Source organism: Chiloscyllium plagiosum, chromosome 1, assembly GCF_004010195.1.
Source record: "Chiloscyllium plagiosum isolate BGI_BamShark_2017 chromosome 1, ASM401019v2, whole genome shotgun sequence".
NCBI lineage: Eukaryota > Metazoa > Chordata > Chondrichthyes > Orectolobiformes > Hemiscylliidae > Chiloscyllium > Chiloscyllium plagiosum.
In genome coordinates, this window is record NC_057710.1 from 77842613 (window position 1) to 77863341 (window position 20729).

The 20729-nt window shown below is 37.1% G+C and overlaps 1 protein-coding gene across 7 annotated transcripts in view; it reads right to left on the reverse strand.

Moving 5' to 3' along the window:
* The window catches only part of fat1a (FAT atypical cadherin 1a), a 207104-nt gene that overhangs the window by 71809 nt on the left and 114566 nt on the right, over positions 1 to 20729 (reverse strand). For all 7 annotated transcript variants that reach the window (XM_043689861.1, XM_043689872.1, XM_043689853.1 and 4 more), the window contains exons 5-9: positions 19463 to 19792; positions 17861 to 18071; positions 6721 to 6860; positions 3347 to 3622; positions 2079 to 2289 (exon numbers count right to left, since the gene is read on the reverse strand). In XM_043689861.1, the coding sequence (XP_043545796.1) occupies positions 2079 to 2289; positions 3347 to 3622; positions 6721 to 6860; positions 17861 to 18071; positions 19463 to 19792 (1168 nt within the window). The remainder of the gene's footprint in view (positions 1 to 2078; positions 2290 to 3346; positions 3623 to 6720; positions 6861 to 17860; positions 18072 to 19462; positions 19793 to 20729) is intronic.

Below are 20729 nucleotides of genomic sequence, written 5' to 3' on the forward strand. Positions count from 1 at the left end.
ATCAAGTGTTTTTCAGCATTCTGCAGTAAGGAGAATTGAGCATTAATGAGTATAAAGAACTTGGTCAACCTTTAAAGCTCTCTTCAAACATCTAATTACAGAATCAATGAGTCCAATAATAACAAAACATATCTTTGAAATGTTTTGAACTATCAAAATAAACATTCAAAAGTATTCAGGGAAAAAAAACTCCTTCTACAAACTCAACTACAAATGTCTTTTATATAGCATGAAAAAGCATCCATACTGTAAACACTTATTCCTGTATAAATAAACAAATAGGCACTGAAAAATGAAGACTTCAAAAGAAAGCTAAAGTTATTAAAAGTTCATAAAACAGTCAAACAAACTTAAAAGTCCCCTTCACAACTATCCCTATAAAGCTAGGTCCATTATTGGGTCAAAAATTCAACTAAGCAGTAATTGTGAAATTCTATTGCCTGGAGTGGCAACAAAGGCTCTAAAGCTAAATACATTGAAACCTTTGAAGACGACTGAACTGATAGCCAACTGATTTACCAGATCACTGATTTTGATTGATAGGTTGACCATCTATTCAGTGACAGGTGAAAATTTGACCCCCTATTTAAAATGAGTGAGGAATCCACAACTTAACTTAAGAACGTCTGGACTGTTATTAGATTAGATTAGATTACTTACAGTGTGGAAACAGGCCCTTCGGCCCAGCAAGTCCACACTGACACGCCGAAGCGTAACCCACCCAGACCCATTCTCTTACATTTACCCCTTCACCTAACACTACGGGCAATTTAGCATGGCCAATTCACCTAACCTGCACATTTTTTGGATTGTGGGAGGAAACCGGAGCACCCGGAGGAAACCCACGCAGACACGGGGAGAATGTGCAAACTCCACACAGAGAGTCGCCTGAGGCGGGAATTGAACCCGGGTCTCTGGCGCTGTGAAGCAGCAGTGCTAACCACTGTGCTACCGTGCCGCCCGTTATCTTGTGCTGTGCTTAATGAACCCAAATGCTTTCTTTCAGCCAGACATGAAAAATAATTAAAGTAGTAAAATCATTTCAAAGTTTTAAATGAATCTTCTTGCTAGTATTTGATTTTCAGGATTTTAGCCTTTGACAAACTAAAACTGCATCATAAATAATATGCATATCATTTCAGACATCTAAGGAATGTGCTTGTAATATGGTTAATCCAACATTCACTATGCTTTCCACCCCCAATTTCTTTGTTTTTTGTACAAAATACAATGTTGGGAAAATAGGAAAAATGTCTCCATAGGTTAGTGCCAATTAAATTCATCAATACACAATCCTACTATTTATCCTCATTCAAGTATGTTCACTAATTTGTAGACACGAACATGAAATGCTAGGAGTGCAATATTAGCAATTTGGATGCTAAAGCTCCCCACTATTTTCCATTTTCAATGGCTATTCAGCTGAATCTACTCCATAGAGCTAAGAAGTTACAGTGGCAGAGTGCTATTTTGAGGTACAGCTTGTCTGTAAAGTTAGAATGTGATCAGTTTTGTATCTGGCTCTTTGACCAATTTGGGAGGGGGTGTGATGGAGAAAAGAGGATCAAGACTAAGTCGGGCATTACAAAGCTAACAATAGGTCTATTTATCGTGCTACCTGGACATTACTCTCATTTGTAGGTGGTAAGAATTTTCTGTTTTCATTTCAAACTCCTACATAAAACTTCCTTTCATTTAAAAAGAAAATTCTCAAATTTCCCTATTTTCCCATGTTTTTGTTTGCACAAACTAACCAGGCCTTTTTTTTCCATATTTAATGTCTTCACAGTATCTTGTAATTTTTTCTAGTAATCTTCTATCTAATAATTCGCAAATTATTCAGGCTATTGACTTCTATCAATGCCATTTGATTAAGTGTTGCTTTCTCTCCCTTCCTTTATAATTTCTTACTCTGAAATGTTCATTATTCGTTAGGTTTAGAACTTTAATGAAAGATATACATTTGAAACATTACCTTCATTTTTCTTGCTGACTGTTTGGTTGATATTTTCCAATGTTCCTTTCTCATGCAATATGATCAGTAACTCAAGTCTCAAACAAAGGAAACCAAAAATTACCTGATTCAATAGTGTAAGTCACTTCTGCATTTTGGCCTTTATCTTTATCCAGTGCAGTAACTTGAAGCACTGCTGAGTCAATTGCAGCAGATTCATACACATGACCAGTATAGGAGGTACTCGTAAACCATGGTGCATGGTCATTGGTGTCTTCAACATTAATAATGACTCTCACATAATTGCGTTTGACAGGTACATCTTGATCTCGGACCTTGGGAAGGAATGAATAATGTACACTGTCACAAAAACAATTTGTTGACAATCTAATGGCTATCCCCATCTGCTTCCTCCTTAAAACTAGAATGGTGAGAAAATGAGATTGTAAATGAGCAGTCCACCTTCTTGATAGCTTCCTACCTATCTTTGCACATTAGAAAATTTCTCTTCATCCAAATTACTGATACACCACCAGCTCTCCTTGCCAAGAAAGGATCCTCCATGAGTCACCCAAGGAGCACCAAACATTTCATTATCATCCCAATGGAATCAAGGACAGATACAGTGTTGGAGAACAGTGAATTGGCCCAAGTATGTGGATTGGTCCCATTGAGCTGCTGTGGGCCTGTATTAATAAGGAGTTTTACTGAGCACCTTTAGAACAATTAGATCTGAATAGTATGGATAATTCTGATACTCAAATGTGTACTACATCTCTCAAAATTCCTGGTTGTTACCTGCACTGTAGTCTGTCTATGCATAAGTGGGCACACAACTTCATTTCCTAATGAAGGGCTTATGCCCAAAACATCAACTCTCCTGCTCCTCGGATGCCTGAACTGCTATGCTTTTCCAATGCCACACTTTTCAACTTTTGACTCTCCAGCATCTGCAATCCTCACTTTCTCCGATACAACATCATTTGAAATGGAAACCTTCACTTACACGCATAGGTCACAGGTACATTAGGAGCATTTCATCTACATGCCGCTGCACAGTCTCAACTCTTAAGGTGCAGTCAAGATTGTAACAGTTCTCTAGTTCAGTGAAACTATCACGCCAGAAAGCATTACAAAATCATAAGTCTAGGGCACATGAATAAAGTGACGAGTTCCAGATGTGGAGACATTTTCCAATTTCTGCCATATTCCACTCTGATAAGATTCAAACTAGTCCTTCAATCTTCTCTTTATAATCAAACTTAATTGGTGAAAGATAGTTTTAAAAAGTCAGGAAGAGTATATACTCATAAAACCATTAAAATAATTGTCTGTGATAATAGCCAAAATGTGTCAAGAAGATATATTTTCTTCAAAGAGTATCACACTCACCATAACAGTAAGAATGTGCTGGTGCTTCATCTCATGATCCAGCTTTTCAGCTGTAAAGAGATTCCCAGTGGAAGGATCCAGCCTATACTTCTTCAGACTGCTTGGATCTGTGCTGCTTTGAAGGATGTAAATCAACTTATTCTTCTCATCCTTATCCGTGGCACTAACTTGCAAAATTATAGATTCAGGAATTGTGTCTTCTGGGATATTTACTTCATATTTTGGTTTTGAAAATTCCGGGCGATGGTCATTTGTATCAATTATTTTAATATATACCTGAAATGAGTAAAACTTTAAAGTTGAGACCTGTAATTCACTTATGTTTCTTTACCATAGCAAAACACAACTGCAACCCGATCATTCAAATGACCAGTTTTTAAAACCACTTCAAGTTTATGATTCAGCAGGACTGAGTTAAAATATTACATGCATTACAATGTGAGTTACTGAAACTGAGGGCAGAACAGAATATTTCCCTCGCAAGGGGTGGCAAAGGAGAGCATAAGTGGCAAGTTGTTCTGGAGATCTTTCTTCTTCTTGCCTCCTCCTCAATTAAGTCCACTCGGGACTTTTCCAACTCATCAGCAGTTAAGGTCTTTAAGTGATCAATTAAAGGGTAGTTAAAGGCCTACACATGTCGCTGTCCCAATTTCTGGTCTTCCTAACAGATGAGAAAAGTGACTGAGTTCATGACTGATATGACAGGGATCTGAACAGGGCAACCTACCTTCCAGATTTGGGTGGTGGCATTCATTTGCCCTCAACACCCATCTCGGAGAAGCTAAAGAAAATCACTTCAAAATTAAGCCTGACTGATGCATTTTACGATCTAGAATCTGCCAGCTATTGATTGGCCTAGAACTTCTGGTGAGACCTGTGACTGGTCATGAAGCTCGCTGGACAGCTCTTAACAAGCTGATTAGGTCATTATCTGGGGAGCTTTCTCAATGGTAGGGGCAGCAACAAGTTGCCGCTGAACTCAGGCTCCCACACTTGGACTAAAGAATGAAACACTTTTTTAAAATTTAGATACATATAGATTTATTTTTTAAATTATAATGAGCTTGGATGCACAGTTGTGGAGCATGAGTTAAACCTAATTTCTTCTGATTAAAGCCTACAAACTAAAATATAAATGATTTATAATTAGCACCTAACAGTCTCTATTTTAAGTAACTTCCACTCTTCTCCCTCCGTCATCCAAGTTAACACCACTTGATGCATTCTTAAGTACTTAAACCATTAATAAGCTATGCATGTCGTCAAGAGTCTAAAATACTTTACTTTGAAACTTCTTATATTCCAAACATTTGGACAACTTCAGATAATACAGTATGGTTATCTTGACTTTCATTCCACTGACTCCTACTGCTGAGGGAAGATGTGATACTGACTGCATTGATTCATTTGTTCAAAAAAACTCATCTATCCAAGCATTCAGAAATAGGAATGGAAAGTTAAATAGCACAATGACATCATATATGACTTATCTCCAATTATTTCATTTATGAAGTATGTGAGGAATGCTCGTTTTGTACAACATTTACCAGCTTTCTAAATCTGTATTATTCTATTGCGGTTGTCATACTTTATGACACCAATGCTAACTGATGCTTACTGATTAAGGCTCCACTAATTCACAGCAATAACAAGCCAATTTACTTCAAAACCTGGAATGTTACACATGATACTCTTCCACATTTCAAAGCATTTGTGCGCATGGTTGTGTCATATATTGGCACACAATGACATATTTAACAGTACAATCTAATAGCGAGGGAAGCAATTTGTCTTGTACAAATATACACTGCATATCAGCATCTATAACATTTCAATTTACCAGGCTGCTCAGCAGGTGCCAAGACACTGTATTAGCTGCAATTAGGAGAAGGGAACCAGAACATCAGTACTTGAGTTTCAGAGTGAGAGAACGAGTGTGAAAATGATTGGGGAACATCTATATTTGTTAGAACAAAAATGGCTAATTATCCTTAGAGTATATGAAAAGGTTTCCTGGATAGTGAGCTCTTGGGGAAACATTTTTACTCCAGAGTTTGAAAAGCTGGATGTGATCAAGAATTTTAAATTACTCCTCCAATGACCTCCTGTTCAGGTTCCTAATGTCCACCATTTATCAATAACAGTTCAAGCAAACCCTGAAATCCATACATTATGTGGATTAGGCTGCAGACTTAGAAATATATAATTCGTTCAGGTCACCAGGTCAAAGACTTGGAACGCTATCTCTAACAGCTTTGTGGGTACACCTACACTAAATGGAATGCAATGGTTCAAGGAGGAGGCAGTTCACCATTACTTTCTCACAGCTAACTAGGAATGGGCAATAAGCGTGAGCCCAGCTAACAACACACACACACGTCCTAAATGCAAATATAAAAAGGAAACAAGCAGTCTCTGAAAATGTTGAGGTCTCTTGCTGCACACTTCAATGTTGACATTCCTAAGTCGATAGTACAGCATCTTGGTACACTCTTATCTGCAAGTACCTGGTAAGGGGTAGCACAATTAATTCTCAAGATGAAATAAACAAACAGGTGACCTTCAGCTTTAGTCTCTAGAAATAATGAGTATTCAATGACTAGCTGTTTCTTCAGAAAGAAGATGGTCGAGGGAAAATGCAGACTATAGAAAAGTTTCCCTCACACCATGGCAAGACAGTAGAATACTACCATTACAGACCATTGAGGTGAAGGTAAACAACCTTTTAGTCTATGAATGTGAATGTTTCTACTCATGATTATTTCAAAGATATTCATCAAAAATTTCAGTGCTGGTGTTGAAGCTGAATTATATTCAGTACTGTAGTAACTTCTGAACATAAATATTTCCAGTTCCATTTCTGCATGTAGGTATAGGGTATTGTACTTTCCAAGTTATTTTATGTGCGATTTTCTCCAATGTCTCATCTCACAGGCAACTAATGACTTGGAACTTCAGTGATTTTTTAAGAAATGTACTTCCACTCACTCCAGACTATGCCCAGATGATTAAAAAAAAACTTTGCACAACTTGGCACAAAATCAATTTACATTTTAAAAAAACCATGGTAGTTTTTATATCTAGCTAAATGAAGACTTCCAAATTGCAGGCAACATTCAAAATTACAAACTGCATCAAAATGAGAAATTGCATACTATCAATAATATTTAAACTAAAATCTTCTGAATGAACATTGTTGAAAAACAGGGAACATTAATTTTCCACCAGAAAGCAGTTCAACACTGAGTATGTTATGAAACTATAAACTAATAACTTCAAAATGAAATGTGTGTTTTGCAAGACTGAGAGCAGAAATAAAAACTGAAGCCAATTGTTTCCCCTGAATCTAAACCCTTTATCAGAAATTCAATTACCTGAGTGCGGATGGACATTGTTCCATCTGTTGCTTCCACTGTCAAGTTGTAATTTGATTTCTGTTCTGCATCAAGTGGTCTTGCAACAATGATGGTTCCACTACCTTTGTCCACATCAAATCGGCTGTCATAATTGCCACCTGGTTTTAAGAATATGGAAAGGCAAATATAACAAAAGGAAACAGATTCTGCTCTGCTATCCGATTGCACGCAAATAAAAAATTGGTCTTGCTTCACTGGACATGCAAAAACAGAAAAGGATGTTCTGAGCCTTATAGATTGGGACTTCAATAGGAAAAATAAAGCTTCTTTTTATATAATACGGATGTTTAGAGAAATGGAAAATGCTTGGTTTAAACAATGGTTCAAACAGGCTCCAACTCACAACCTCCCAACCTCAAAACATATTCACCATTTATCTTTGCTGGGTCCAAATTCTTGAATTCCCAATCACACAAACTGCCACAAGGCAGTTCACAATACATCAGAGCAATTACAGATGGGAAATAAACATGATTGATATCCATTTCCCATCACCAATTTTTAATAAAAAAAATATTAAATTGTCAAAACTGAATGAGGAAAGACAGCATATATTTTGAAATGTATTAATTAGAAAGGGACCAAGTAGTCTTCCTGATTTGCATTCTCTCACAAAAACAAAAATTAAATAACATTTTTAAAAAATATCAAATTCATATGCATTTTATCAGAATTTGGAAATTTGTTTTTTAAAATTTGAAGAAAATTTCAATTCATTCACAAAATCAAATTATTAACTATGATAGACAACAGCTATTTATCCCTCACAAATTACTGATGCGCCATTGGAAATTGCGCAGCAAACACAGAAGCATGGCAAAATCTGCCTCCACATTGCAAAATTACCACGGTGAGCAAAACATCAAGTTCAATTATGGGCTTTTGGGACAGATGATTCTCTTCCAGTAAAACCTTTAACAGATTAATCAAATGATAGAAAAAGCAACTGATGAAGAAATCTCATGTTACCATAAAATATTAAGCTGCAAAGTATTCTAGATATTAGCAATTTCAATTGCTGAGTGAAAAATAGTGACTCTTTCAGTAGGAATTCAGTTAGTTTGACAAAACTGTGACAAAAAGTTGGCACACATCAAAATGGGTATTTGCATTCCAAATGTTTACATATGTATTTCAATCCCCAATGCTGGCATAGGTAGTTCCAATATTAAATGTTGAAATTAAATGCATGCTTCATGAATTACAATTTGTGAACAACTAGTATAAGCTATCAGGGTCCAAAGTTGCTTAATGGACTAACATATAATTTTCCAGTCTTATTCAGAGACTATAAAGAAACTTGAAACAGGCTCAAATAGAGAATTCATTCATCTTAAGTTAATTTTCGTTGTATCATTTGTGTCAACGTGTAAATTTACATCTTTGACCATCCATTTCTGATTTTACAGAGGGTGTTTGCAGAGTTTTGCAAGCTATCCATGAAACTAAATATTCAACATCCTTGACAGAAAACAATTCGGAGTGCACAAAATCATTTCTGAACTAAATCAGAAAATATTCATTCAATAACTGCTCATTATAACAAGCCTGAAACAACTGGCTCAAAGTGTGAAAGAAAGTCATGCTTGCTACTTATGTAATACAAGAGAATAGCACTCCTACAGTAAAACACATTTCAAGACCTGCTCTTCATAAAATGAAGGGACTTTCTAACTGAGGTATGCATGTTAATACACTCCAGCACTCTTAGGGAATTGATGTGCAACATCAGATAAGAGTTTTAATGAGCCCGCCTGGCATGTTCTGCTAGTCAATCAGATTACGATTGGTGTTGAGCTTTGGATCAATCAAATGCTTTGGCTCCACATCCCTCAATACTCTCACATAATAAAAATGTCAACCTGAATAATAAAAATGTCAACTGAGCCAATGCTCAGATTGTGAGAGCAGAGAGTTCATTTGTGAGGAAACACTGTTTAGCTTTCTTTGACATTATGGCTTCTGTTGCATCCCCTCACTAGAAAGATTATTCTTTATATCCTATTGAATTCTTTTATCATTTGAAGATGCTAGTTTGATCACCCCTCAAGCATTTCAATTCAAAATCTGAGACAAAACAAATGGTATTTTGAAAATTAGTTTTGTGATTGGGATTTACTGAAGTACGTTCAATTAATAAATATAGGAATATAACAGTCTTAAAATTAAAACATTGGTATTAACTATTAATTACCATTTATTACATAACTCTTGGTATTGGCTAGGCAGGAATCAGTGGGAGCTCCAAATCCTCAAAAGAATTTGTATTGAACTGTAGAAAACTTTGGTATGATTGCTTTATGCTGAATAAGTTCATTTTAGCCTTTCCAATGTCAATAATTTGTCTCTCTCTGGTAAATATTCATGAGTCTAAGTAAGTACATTTCCCTTAATTAATTGCTAATTTTCAAGATTGGCTACTCTCTAACACTCCGTTTTTAAGACAACTAGAGACAGAAATTCCAAATCATAATCAACCAAAATTTTTATAACTGTAGCTTTCACTAGAAATATTTTCTACCATCCACTCTTAAAAGCAAAAAGATAGTTGGTTATTTCAATCATTGGCAGATAGCATTTAAATAGCAGCATATTGTATATCTATTCTGACTTTAGCACAAGGTAGACTTTAGCACATTTTGGAAGATGAAGTTACATAAACAAACTTTGTAGTGCTGTAAAATATACTGTTTATAGTTCCCAATCACATTGCTACTAATCTTTTGGCAAATATATTAGTGGGAATTGGTTCAATTCAAAATTCTTATACATTATGGTGAACCTCAAAGTGAACATTAAGATCATCAGCAATCAAAACAAATTTAGTTTGCAAATTTATTAATAACTTCACTCTTAAAGGCCATGGAGATATGGCATTCTAAATATCTAATTAAAATGCTGAAACCACAGAGTAGCCCAACATGAATTGCTTCAGAAGTCTTAAAACTTAAACTCTAAACTGAATTATAGAACTTAAAATATCTGACCAATCCAACACCACAGAAGTGGTATGGCACAGAATGAGGCCATTCAGGCCTTCATGCCTGAACCAGCTCATTATATGGGCATCATAATCTAGTGCTAACCTCCTGACTTTTCCCATACCCTTGCATATTACTTTACCTAAATAATATCCAATGCCCTCTTGAATGCCTCAGTTGAATACCAAGCTTCCAAATAAAGTTCCATTAACTTTACTCAGTATCAAGTCTTCTTCACTTCACCTTTGTTTCATTTGCACAATACTTCAAATCTATATTCTTATTCTTGCTCCTTTACAAGCTGGAAAAATTTCTCCCTAACTGCTCTATCCAGCCCACTGATGATTTTGAAAACCTCAATTAAATCTCAGCCTTCTTCTCTCCAATAAAAACATTCCCAACTTCATGCTTTCCTCATAATTAAATTTCACATCCAAAGGACCATTCTTGCAAACCTGTTCCACATTCTGTCCAATACATTCACATTCTTCCTATAATATGGTACCTAGTGCTGCACACAACATTCCAGTTGAGGTCTGACCGCTTTTCTCTTGCATTCTGTGCACCTTTTAATAAAGTCAATGATGCTGTATGATTAGATTAGATTAGATTCCCTACAGTGTGAAAACAGGCCCTTCAGCCCAAAAGGTCCACACCGACTCTCCGAAGAGTAATCCACCCAGACCCATTTCCCTCTGACTAATGCACCTAACACTATGGGCAATTTAGCATGGCCAATTCATCTGACCTGAACATCTTTGGACTGTGGGAGGAAACCGGAGCACCGGAAGGAAACCAACACAGACACGGGGAGAATGTGCAAACTCCACACAGTCTCCTGATGCTGAAATCGAACCTGGGTCCCTGGCGCTGAGAGGCAGCAGTGGTATGCTTTAATACTATTCTTTCTATCCAGTTTCAGTGACCATTGCACACATACACCCAAATACCTCTGCTCCTGTACTCTGCTTAGAACTGTACTCTCAATTTTCTATTATCTTTCAATGTTCTTCTCATGAAAATGCATCACCTCACAGAATTAAATGCCTTAAACAGAATTTATTTTTATTTGTTAATTATTTTGAATTGAAACATTGGTTCCATATATATGCAATGCAATCTAAATTGAGCTGAGAAAGAAAACAAACTGTGCCTCATAACTAAATTTGTCATTGTATTATATAAAAATGTTGGTTTGCTCTCATTTTGTGTCCAACTTTCTCTCTCTTTAGGAAACAGAAGTGTTGGAAGGATTAATAAATTGTTCATTTTTAATATTTAAATACATTGGAATTGAGGATATAAAAGCAGTTTTGCAAAAAATGAATTAACAAATTAGATTAAAGGACATATCAATGGAGAAAACAGCGGCAGATACTGAAGAGGATATTTTTGAAACATTGAATGGATACATTCTAACAAGAAAAGTCCCATCATTTGTCGCAAACTAGAAATGTTATAGAATATTAAACTAAAAGGAAAAACATTATAGTGCAAAAATGGTGGCAGGTCAGAAGATTGGACAGAATACAAAAAAAAACAGCAAAGGAAGGAACATAACAATCACCACAAATAGAGCAAATTGTTGAAGCTGCAGACTGACAAGTCAAAATCATAGAGGTCTTGAGTTCTGAGGACTTTGTCTTAAGAACTTGAAAGAAGTGGTTGGTGAGATAGTTTTTTTTTAAAAATTCCCTACAGTGTGGAAACAGGCCAGTTGATTCAATGGTTTTACTTTTCCCAAACTCCCTTGATTGGGGAGGGCTCTACTAGGTTGAAGGTTAGAAAATGCAACTCCTTTGTTCAAAAAAAGATAGAAAGACAGAAAATATGGGATAGTTAGTCTAACAACAGTCATAGGGAAAATGTTAGACTGATTAAAGAAACTATAACAGAACTATGGCACAAATTCAAAACAATCAGGGCCAGCCAACATGGTTTTGTGAAAGGGAAATCTCGTTTGACCAATGCGTTGGAGTTGAGGTGGTAACATGTTGTAAATAAAAGGGATCCACTGGATTTATTGCACTAAGATTTCCAAAAGATATTTGGTACGGTGTAACAAAGGTTATTTTAGTAAGTAAAAGCTCATGGTGTACCGAATAGCACACTGGCATGGATAGAAAATTGGCTGGCCAATAAGCAGACAACAAGCACAAAGGAGTCCTTCTTGACAAGGTGGGGACAAGATATAATGATTGATGTGCACAGCTAACTTTGTTAGGATCTCAACTGTTCATACACTATATGAAAGTGTTTTAGGTGAAACCAAACGTGCTGGTGACACAAACATTTGTAGGAAAGAAAGTTGTGAGGAAGATTTAAGGAGGCTACTAAAATGCATAGATTGGTAAAGGCAGCATCTGTGGAGAGAGAGCAAGCTAACATTTTAAGTCTAGATGCCTCTCTATCAGAGCTATCTGACCTGCTGTGATTTCCAGCATTTTTTGTTTCCAGTAAAGATTACAACATCTGCACTAACTTACTCTGAGATTGGTAAAGACAAATGTGCAAGAATGTGAGAAGTGAAGTATAATGTGCAAAAATGTAAAAATGTTCATTTTAGCAGGAGGGAAATGAAAGAATCATTACCTAAATAAAGAAAGACAAGCTCTGAATGCAATGGAATCTGGAAGTCCTCTTGTGATTCATGCATAAGATTAGTTTGCAGGAACAGCAAAGAAAGCTAATGTAATGTTATCATTTATTGTGAGGTAAACTGAATACGGCAGTAGGGAAGTTACACTTCAGTTACACAGGCAGTAGTGAGATCGAATCTGCTTGACTGTGCTCAGTGTTGGTTTACCTTATTTAAGGATGTAAATGGATTGGAAGCCAGTTCAAAGATTTACAATCCCAAAATATAGAGCAAGAGCAAGAAACAGAATTAATGTTTGAGTCCGGAATGAAAAACATGAAGACTCACACTGGATTTGAAACACAAACTCTCTTTCTCTCTCTACCTTGAGGTTCTCCAGCACTTGCAGTTTTTATTTCAGATCTCCAGTGTCTGCAATACTTTGCTTTTACATGGAATAAGATAATTGTTTTGAGGAAAGATTGGAGAGATTAAATTTGTATCCAGTGGACTTTAGAAGAGTAAAAGGTGACTTGACTGAAACATACAATATCCTGAGTTATCCACATATGCTACACGTGGAGAGAATATCTCCTCTTATGAAAAAACCTTGAATTAGGGGTCAATTTTTAATAATCAAAGGTTGACCATTTAAAGCAGTGCACAGGGTCATGAGCCTTTGGAACACTGTCTCAAAAGGTGGTGGAAGCAGAATCCTTGAATACTTTTGAAACAGAGACAGCTCAATTTTTGTAAAGTAAGGGGCGAATGGTAATCAAGAATTAGTATAACTTCAAAACTGCATTCCCAATTAGATAGCCATAACCTGATTGAATAGAGAAGCAGATTCAATGGCAGATTCATCTGCTCTCAGTTTTTTTTAGATTAAATTCCCTACAGTGTGGAAACAGGCCCTTCGGCCCAACAAGTCCACACCGACCCTCCGAAGAGCAACCCACCCAGACCCATTCCCTTACATTCACCCCTGACTAATGCACCTAACACTGTGGGCAATTTAGCATGACCAATTCACCTAACCTGCAGGTCTTTGGGCTGTGGGAGGAAACCGGAGCGCCTGGAGGAAACCTCAGCAGACACGGTGGGGGGGGGGGGGTGTGCAAACTCCGCACAGTCACCCAAAGCTGGAATCGAACCTGGGTCCCTGGCACTGTGGGGCAGCAGTGCTAACCACTGAGCCACGTGCCACCCCCGTTGCATGTTCAACCTAGACTATGATATGCAGACAAAAGTCAGTCTTCACTGTAAAGTTTTATGTTCTGCTTTGATGTATGTATTTCGAATAGGTGTTCCTCTGTTCACATTTATACCATAAATCTGTGCAAGTGTGTGTTGTAATTGCTCCTTTTCATGAGTGAGTGCAGCTGCACACAACCGAGAAGAAAGGAAGAAATTACAGTAAGCGTGTATAGAGACACTCTCCATCATAGATAGTGAACAATGAAATAAAAAAAATACATTACAGATAATATGAACAGATGCAGGTTTTTCTTGAATATATAGACAGATTCATACATAGACTTAGCAAAAGAGAACAATGGTGTTTAACGTAAAAGCTGCAGCTTATGTAATCACTGGCAATACAAAAGGCTTAACTTGCTAATCTTTCTTATAGGAACACAAGTTGCTTAGACAACATTTTTGGCTTAGTCATTTGTAATATTCATAATTTTCACTGTTAAAAGTAATGAATAGTTCTCATAACATGGTATCAAAGTATAATTATGAGATGTCAGCAGATACCTTCTGCTGTACAGTTCAGGTCACAAGCCATCTGAAAGATACAAAACATTTCTGTCGCTTGTTTGTCACCTTACAGAGCCAGAAACAGTCGAAGACAGAAAAGGCAGCAAGGATAGAAAAGAAAAGAAATTAGATTAGTTCATGAGAGTCCAGTTAAAAGGTGAGATACACAACAAAAGAAATCCATTCGAAGGCTAATTTTGTAATCCAACAGTCCTGATGGGCAGCAGAATTCACAGACAATGCGCTCCATGATTTTTTTGTTGTTCTTTAAGAGGAATAAATTAAAAATCTTAGGCTGCACACCTGTGCCTTCCCTTACAATGCCACTTCCTGCTGGGAGTGTCAGATTTCAGATTCACTGTTTTCCAATTTTTACTCAATTTACATGAACATATTTCTACTAAGGAGGCTAATCCCTTGGTGAGACAATCAACAATTCTGAAAAAAAAGGATTTAAAAAGACAATTAGATATAATTAAATTCTAAAAATAAATAGATGCAATCTTAATTTCTTTTTCTATTCCCTGCTCTTGGGTATTTTGACGTTACTAAACAAGTTAGTTATCTGGTAGAGGAAGATCACATAAGGACGAATTAAATTACACATATGTATTAGAAATTTTGATTGACCAAATATATAATTTGCTTAAGCATGGAATTCAAAAAATATTAAATAATCAAAGGGGCAAAAAAAAGGGAGAAAAACTACACACAATCATTAGAGAAAATGTATTTGGGAAACTAATAGGACTAAAGGCTGATAAGCCCCCAGGATCTGGTGGGTTGCAGCCTAGGACTTTAAAGGAAGTAGCTACAGAGGTAGGGAATGCACGGATCTCTTCAAAGAGTCCTTAGAATGTGGAAAAGTCCTCAATGATTGGAAAATTGCCAAAGTAACACACTTATTCAAGAAGGGAAGGAAACAAATAAAGACTAACTGCAGGCCAGTTAATTTGACAAATATCACATGGAAGATGCACGTATATATTATAAAGGATGCAACAGCAGAAGATTTAGAAATACATATGATCAAGCAGAGTCAATGTGGCTTCATGAAGGGGTAGCACCGTGTCTCAGTGGTTAGCACTGCTGCCTCACAGCACTAGGGACTGGGTTTGATTCCACCCTCAGGCGACTCTCTGCATGGAGTTTGCACATTCTCTCAGAGTCTGCGTGGGTTTCCTCCCACAATCCAAGGATGTGCAGGTTACGTGGATTGCCCATGCTAAACAGCCATAGCGTCCAGGGATGTGCAAGCTAGGTGGATTAGCCTATGGGGATAGGGTGGGGTATGGGTCTGGATGGGATGCTCTTCAGAAGGTCAGTATGGACTTAATGGGTCAAAGAGCTCGCTTTCACACTGTCAGGATTCTCTGTTTCTATAAAATGTTGCTTTACAATGTTATTGCAATTCTGAGGATAGACAAGAGGGATGCGGCGGGTGCAATATATTTGGATTTCCAAAAGGTATTCAATAAGGCCTCACACACAAGTCTGCGTGATAAGAACCCATGGCATTGGGGGTAGCATACTAGCATGAACAGGAGATTGGCTAATTAATTGAAGACAGACTTAGGATAACAGGTACCTTTTCAGGATAGTAAGCTGTAACTAGTGGGAGTGACATGATGTTCACAACTATTTACACTGTACATTGTGGTTTGCAATGAGGGAAGTGAATGTACTATTTCCACATTTGTGGATGACACAAAAATAGGTGGAAAGTGTTGAGGAGGAGGAAGAACAAAGGAGAGGAATAATTTTTAAATGGACAAAGATTGCAAAGAACTGCAGCTCAAAGTTTTTGGGGTCCTTGTTAATGATTAAGAAAACTAGCTCAGTAAATGGAGCGCTTGCCTTTACTTCAAAAGGAAGAGAATATAAAAATGGGAAATTTTGCTAAAATTGTATAAGGCACCAGTCAGATCACACCTTGAATAGTGTGAATAGATTTGTTCCCTTTATATACTGGCCCTGGAGGCAGTCCAGAGAAGGCTCATCAGGCTGATCTGGAGTATGGATGGATTTTCCAATGAGAGACTGAGCCTCTACTCATTGCAGTAAGAGTAGAGGAATATGATATTACAAGCAAAAGAAGAACAAGAGGAGACCTCATTGAAACATACAAGATTCTTAGGAGGCTTGACAGGATGGATGCTGAAAGGATATTTTCCTGTGTAGGAGAGTCTAGATCAAAAGACATAATCCCCAAGTAAAAAGGGTCACCCAGTTGGAAGAGAGGAGGGATTTCCTCTCTCCATGGGTAGAGTGTCCAGAGAATTCTTTAACACACTGGTATCAAGGCTGAGTTAAGTATATTCTTTACTGAGTTAGAAAAATTTTTAATCAGTAAGAGGACTCATGGGGGAAAAAAAAATGCAGGAAAGTGCAGTTGAGGATTTTCGTATCAGCCATGATCTCTTTAAATGGCAGAATGGCCCATTTCTACTCCTACACCTTAAGTGCTTCTGTTGTCAGTATTATGAATTCAATTCAATATCACATTGAATTTAAAAGTAAAAGGGTAAATTCAGTAAATTCTATGTACATCCTGCAAAATCTCTTTGTAAATCTGTAATTTGGGTCTGATACGTGGGGACATTTGTTGTTTGAGATATTTAAGTATTCACTTCCCGATTTAAGCATTTTTATGCATTGACTAACCTATTAATAGTCAGTGATTCCAGCAGGGAGAAGATATTCTTCAGTTTAAAGATAAAGCAATGTAGTGGCACCATTTGTATATGAATACTCAATGTACATGCAGGGACTAGGGTGGGTCAAGGTCTCATGGGCTAAAATGGTTGATTTTGTTCAGAAAGTGGCTAAGACATTATAGAAGGCCTCTGTGCCTCTTGATTTGGGGAGTAAACATAAATCAAGTTTTCTGCTCTTGATTAACATCCAGTGAATTTTGTGGAGGTGCCATGAGGACACATTGCTAGTAAAATCAACACTTGTTGCTCTGCCATAAAGATAGAGATTTAAAGATACTTTAGAGACATTTAAGTGACTCTTGGATAGGCACATGGAAGACAGTAAATTGAAGAGTATGTAGGTTAGTTTGATCTTAGAGTAGAATAAAAGGTCAGCACAACATCAAGGGCCAAAGGACCTGTACATTTTGTGCTGTAATATTCTATGTTCTATCCCTAATTGCCCTATGACCTGAATGGCTTGCTACACGATATCAAAGGTTATAACAGTTAACCACATTGCTATGGATCTGGAGCAACAAAAAAATGACAAATGACTAAAAATGGCATAATGCATTACCTAAAGGAAATTAGTGAACAAAATTTTCTTTGCCATTATTAATAGGTTTTGATCGCCATTAGTAAGGCTAGTTTTATTTTCCAGATTTGTTAACAAAATTCATATTCTGTAAATCATTAGGATGGGATTTGAATCCTGGCCATCCGATGACAGGATCAGTGTCATCATCTTGCCCCACGCAATTTTATCAAATTTGGAGAGAATTTCATGACACAGGGCTCGCTTGATTTCCACTATCCACTCAAGGTTAAAAGTTGAGAATGAGTTTGAAGACAATTTACTATCAATTAATTAAACTTACTCAATTGCACCCCAGAGGGGAGCTGACATATTCAAATGTAAAAGGAGCAGGGACAAAAATGAGAAGCAGCAAGACAAGTTAAAAGACAGATAGAACCCAATAGAACAAAACTAAACATTTCAAAGTAGCCAATTCAGTAAGGTCTTTGTTTTGGAAATCATTATGACTCAACTATTCAGAAAGCCCCACATTTCTTACCAATAATGTCAAACCAGAGGGTAGTTCTGACAGGTTCAACAGCAATAACTCCAACCATGTGAGTAACTGGATCACTCTCCATGACACTAAAGGAAAATGAAGGTTCTTCAAAATGCCATGGCACAGTCGATGCCTTGGGTTTCACAATCCATTCAATATGCAGCCGAGTTGTAGATGATTTCTGAGGGCGACCATTATCCACAGCTTTTATCTGTAAAAAAAAACCCAATTATTTTAACTTTAAATCACAATGCATATCACCAAAAAGGAACCATCATTGTATGATTGTTTATCAATATGTAGCAAAGTCATTTCTTGATCTGTCCAAGCACCCATACAACTCTTAAGTAATGAACATGCACCCACAGTCACTTGAATTGTGTTGTAGACCCATAAAGGAACCTGAATTTAGTCTCAAAGTCTGGTTATTCTCACATGGTTCACTCTATACGGCCTACTTAATTTTTAAAAAATATAACTCAGTGACACATTATATTAGATGCTACAGTGTTTCAGTGTTATTTTGAGGTATCCGACTTTGTAAACAAAATATATTGCACAACATCTGCAGGCTACTACATGGACTAAGACAACTATGTCAGTTATGGTCTCAAGGGGTGGTCATCACTTTTAACATCTTTTTGCAACTGGTCCCAGATCTAGGCAAGCACCACACATGGTTTCAAGTCAAGGCCTAGGACAGAACTAATATTTTTCCATAGTATGGGAAAAGAACCAAAACCCCAAGGTACAATAACCATTTATAGATGCCGGATCTTTTGCAAACAGAGCAAGTGTTTCCTTTAAGCACATGAGAAAGTCAGTAAGAAACCCACCATGTATTCCTTTCTCTAGTCACAATGAAGTTGACAATGGGAGGTTTTTACCAGTAACTAAGATGCAAATGTGCAGCTGCAAACCTGCTAAAATTAATACAGGCCAGCCCTTGGGCAAATTATCAATACATGGAGTATCAAGGTTCCAGTATTGCACCCAGAAAATATCCACATTTTTGCAGTTGGAACTACATTGCTGCTGTAATTGGAAAGGACAAAATGTGCTCTTTATCTGCAGCTAAAACAGGATTTAAATTCCTTTTTGCATATGATTGCACGAAGCCTGGTTAGTTTAGCTGAGTCAGCCTGGGTCAGCTGCATTCAGGAAAATGAATGCCAGCAATCATCCACAAACAGCAAAAACAGTTCAGCAATCTACCAGGATGTAGAGCCAAAACTAGTGCTCTTCCCAACTACAAGTTAAAGGAACTCAGATAGTCATCCAGCTTTTCCTCCCAGAACTGCCGTGGTCAGCCTATTTCCACTACTCTAAGGCCATTGATCCCTAGGAATACTGGAACATGGCCTGCAATACCCAACTCACCTATTTGAGGGCTGTTGCAACTTAGCTGTACCTCAAGCTTCCACTCCTCTTAGCTGACTGATTATTATTGCCAGTTCCACTAAGCTGGGGGAGCCATGGTCTTCACTACTCAAGTGCAGGGCAAGAAATTTGTATAACAATTTGGAAATAAGTGGACATGCCTAAACTTCAGAGTTTACACATTACAACTGAATTTATAAACATACATGCATACGCACTCACCGTAAGAATATCATATTCTCCAGCTGCAGATAATTTCTTAGATGAGACAACACCAGTTTTAGGCTCAATGAAGAACTTGCCCTGGTCATCACCCTCTTCAATGCTGTAAGATATTTCTGCATTTGGACCCTCATCTTTATCAGCTGCGATGACTCGAAAGATGGGCTCCCGTTTAACTGATTTCTCTCGTTCTGGTTTTATTCGCTCTGGAAGTTTAATTTTATAGAACTTCTGCAAGAATTGAGGTTTGTTGTCATTTTCATCCAAAACCTTTACTATAACTCTGGTAATGGTAGATTTTGGGACACTGCCATTGTCGGTAATTGTCACCTATTAAAGCGGCAATAAAACGAAAGCATTATTAGTGTTAGTATTTTAAATCACCCAGTTTAACATTAAAATTAGTTCTCTCATTGAATGGAAAAATGTTCAGAGACTCCAAATGAAATGTACTTATTGCTAGAGCAAATACTAAACTTAAAATAAGAGAAATGTTTTATCAGTTTGGGAGAAGTAATTTCACAGAGCAAGTTTGAAGGGCCAAATAGCCTACACCGGCTCCTGTTTTCTGTATTGCCATGCTCCACAGCAGGGATCAGAATTCTCAATGGAAGGAAAAAAAAGTCATAGCATAAATATCCATATTTGATTTTGAGCATGTTAAAAGGTTTTAATGGATTTAAATCTATTTAAGACAGGATATCTCACTTAAGGAATTAAAACATATACGCGAAAGGATTAGGTTCAACAATCTCAGTGATCCCAAGCAAGCCGATCCAATCAAACCTACACCAAGACTGAAAGTGAGATGGCATTGAGCTGTCTCTGCAATTCTCTTTGAATTCTCCACAGCATTAAACTGTTCACAGATCAGTGTATATTGACAGGTAAAGGAATATTTATGTAGAAAGCATCGACATCAGAAATTCTTGATGGTGCTGTAATGGCTACATATGACTGAATGGAGTGAAGACATTTTGACACCGTGCTTGAAATGGATGCCATTGCTGTTGACAATGCTATTAGGAAGTTCATTCTAACATTTTATTCAGGGACAATGAACAAGTGTGATTAGTTCTAACTAGGATAATGAGCGATTTGGGGAAGTGGGAAGAAATTTGAATTTGATGGCATCAGCACATTTTTCCTCACATTGCTGTAAACCTCCTGCTCCTTGCCTTAAATCTATTACCACTGGTCATTGTACCCTCCAGCAAGGAGAAAGATTTCTTCCTGTACACTCTGTCTATGCCTCTTATGATTTTAT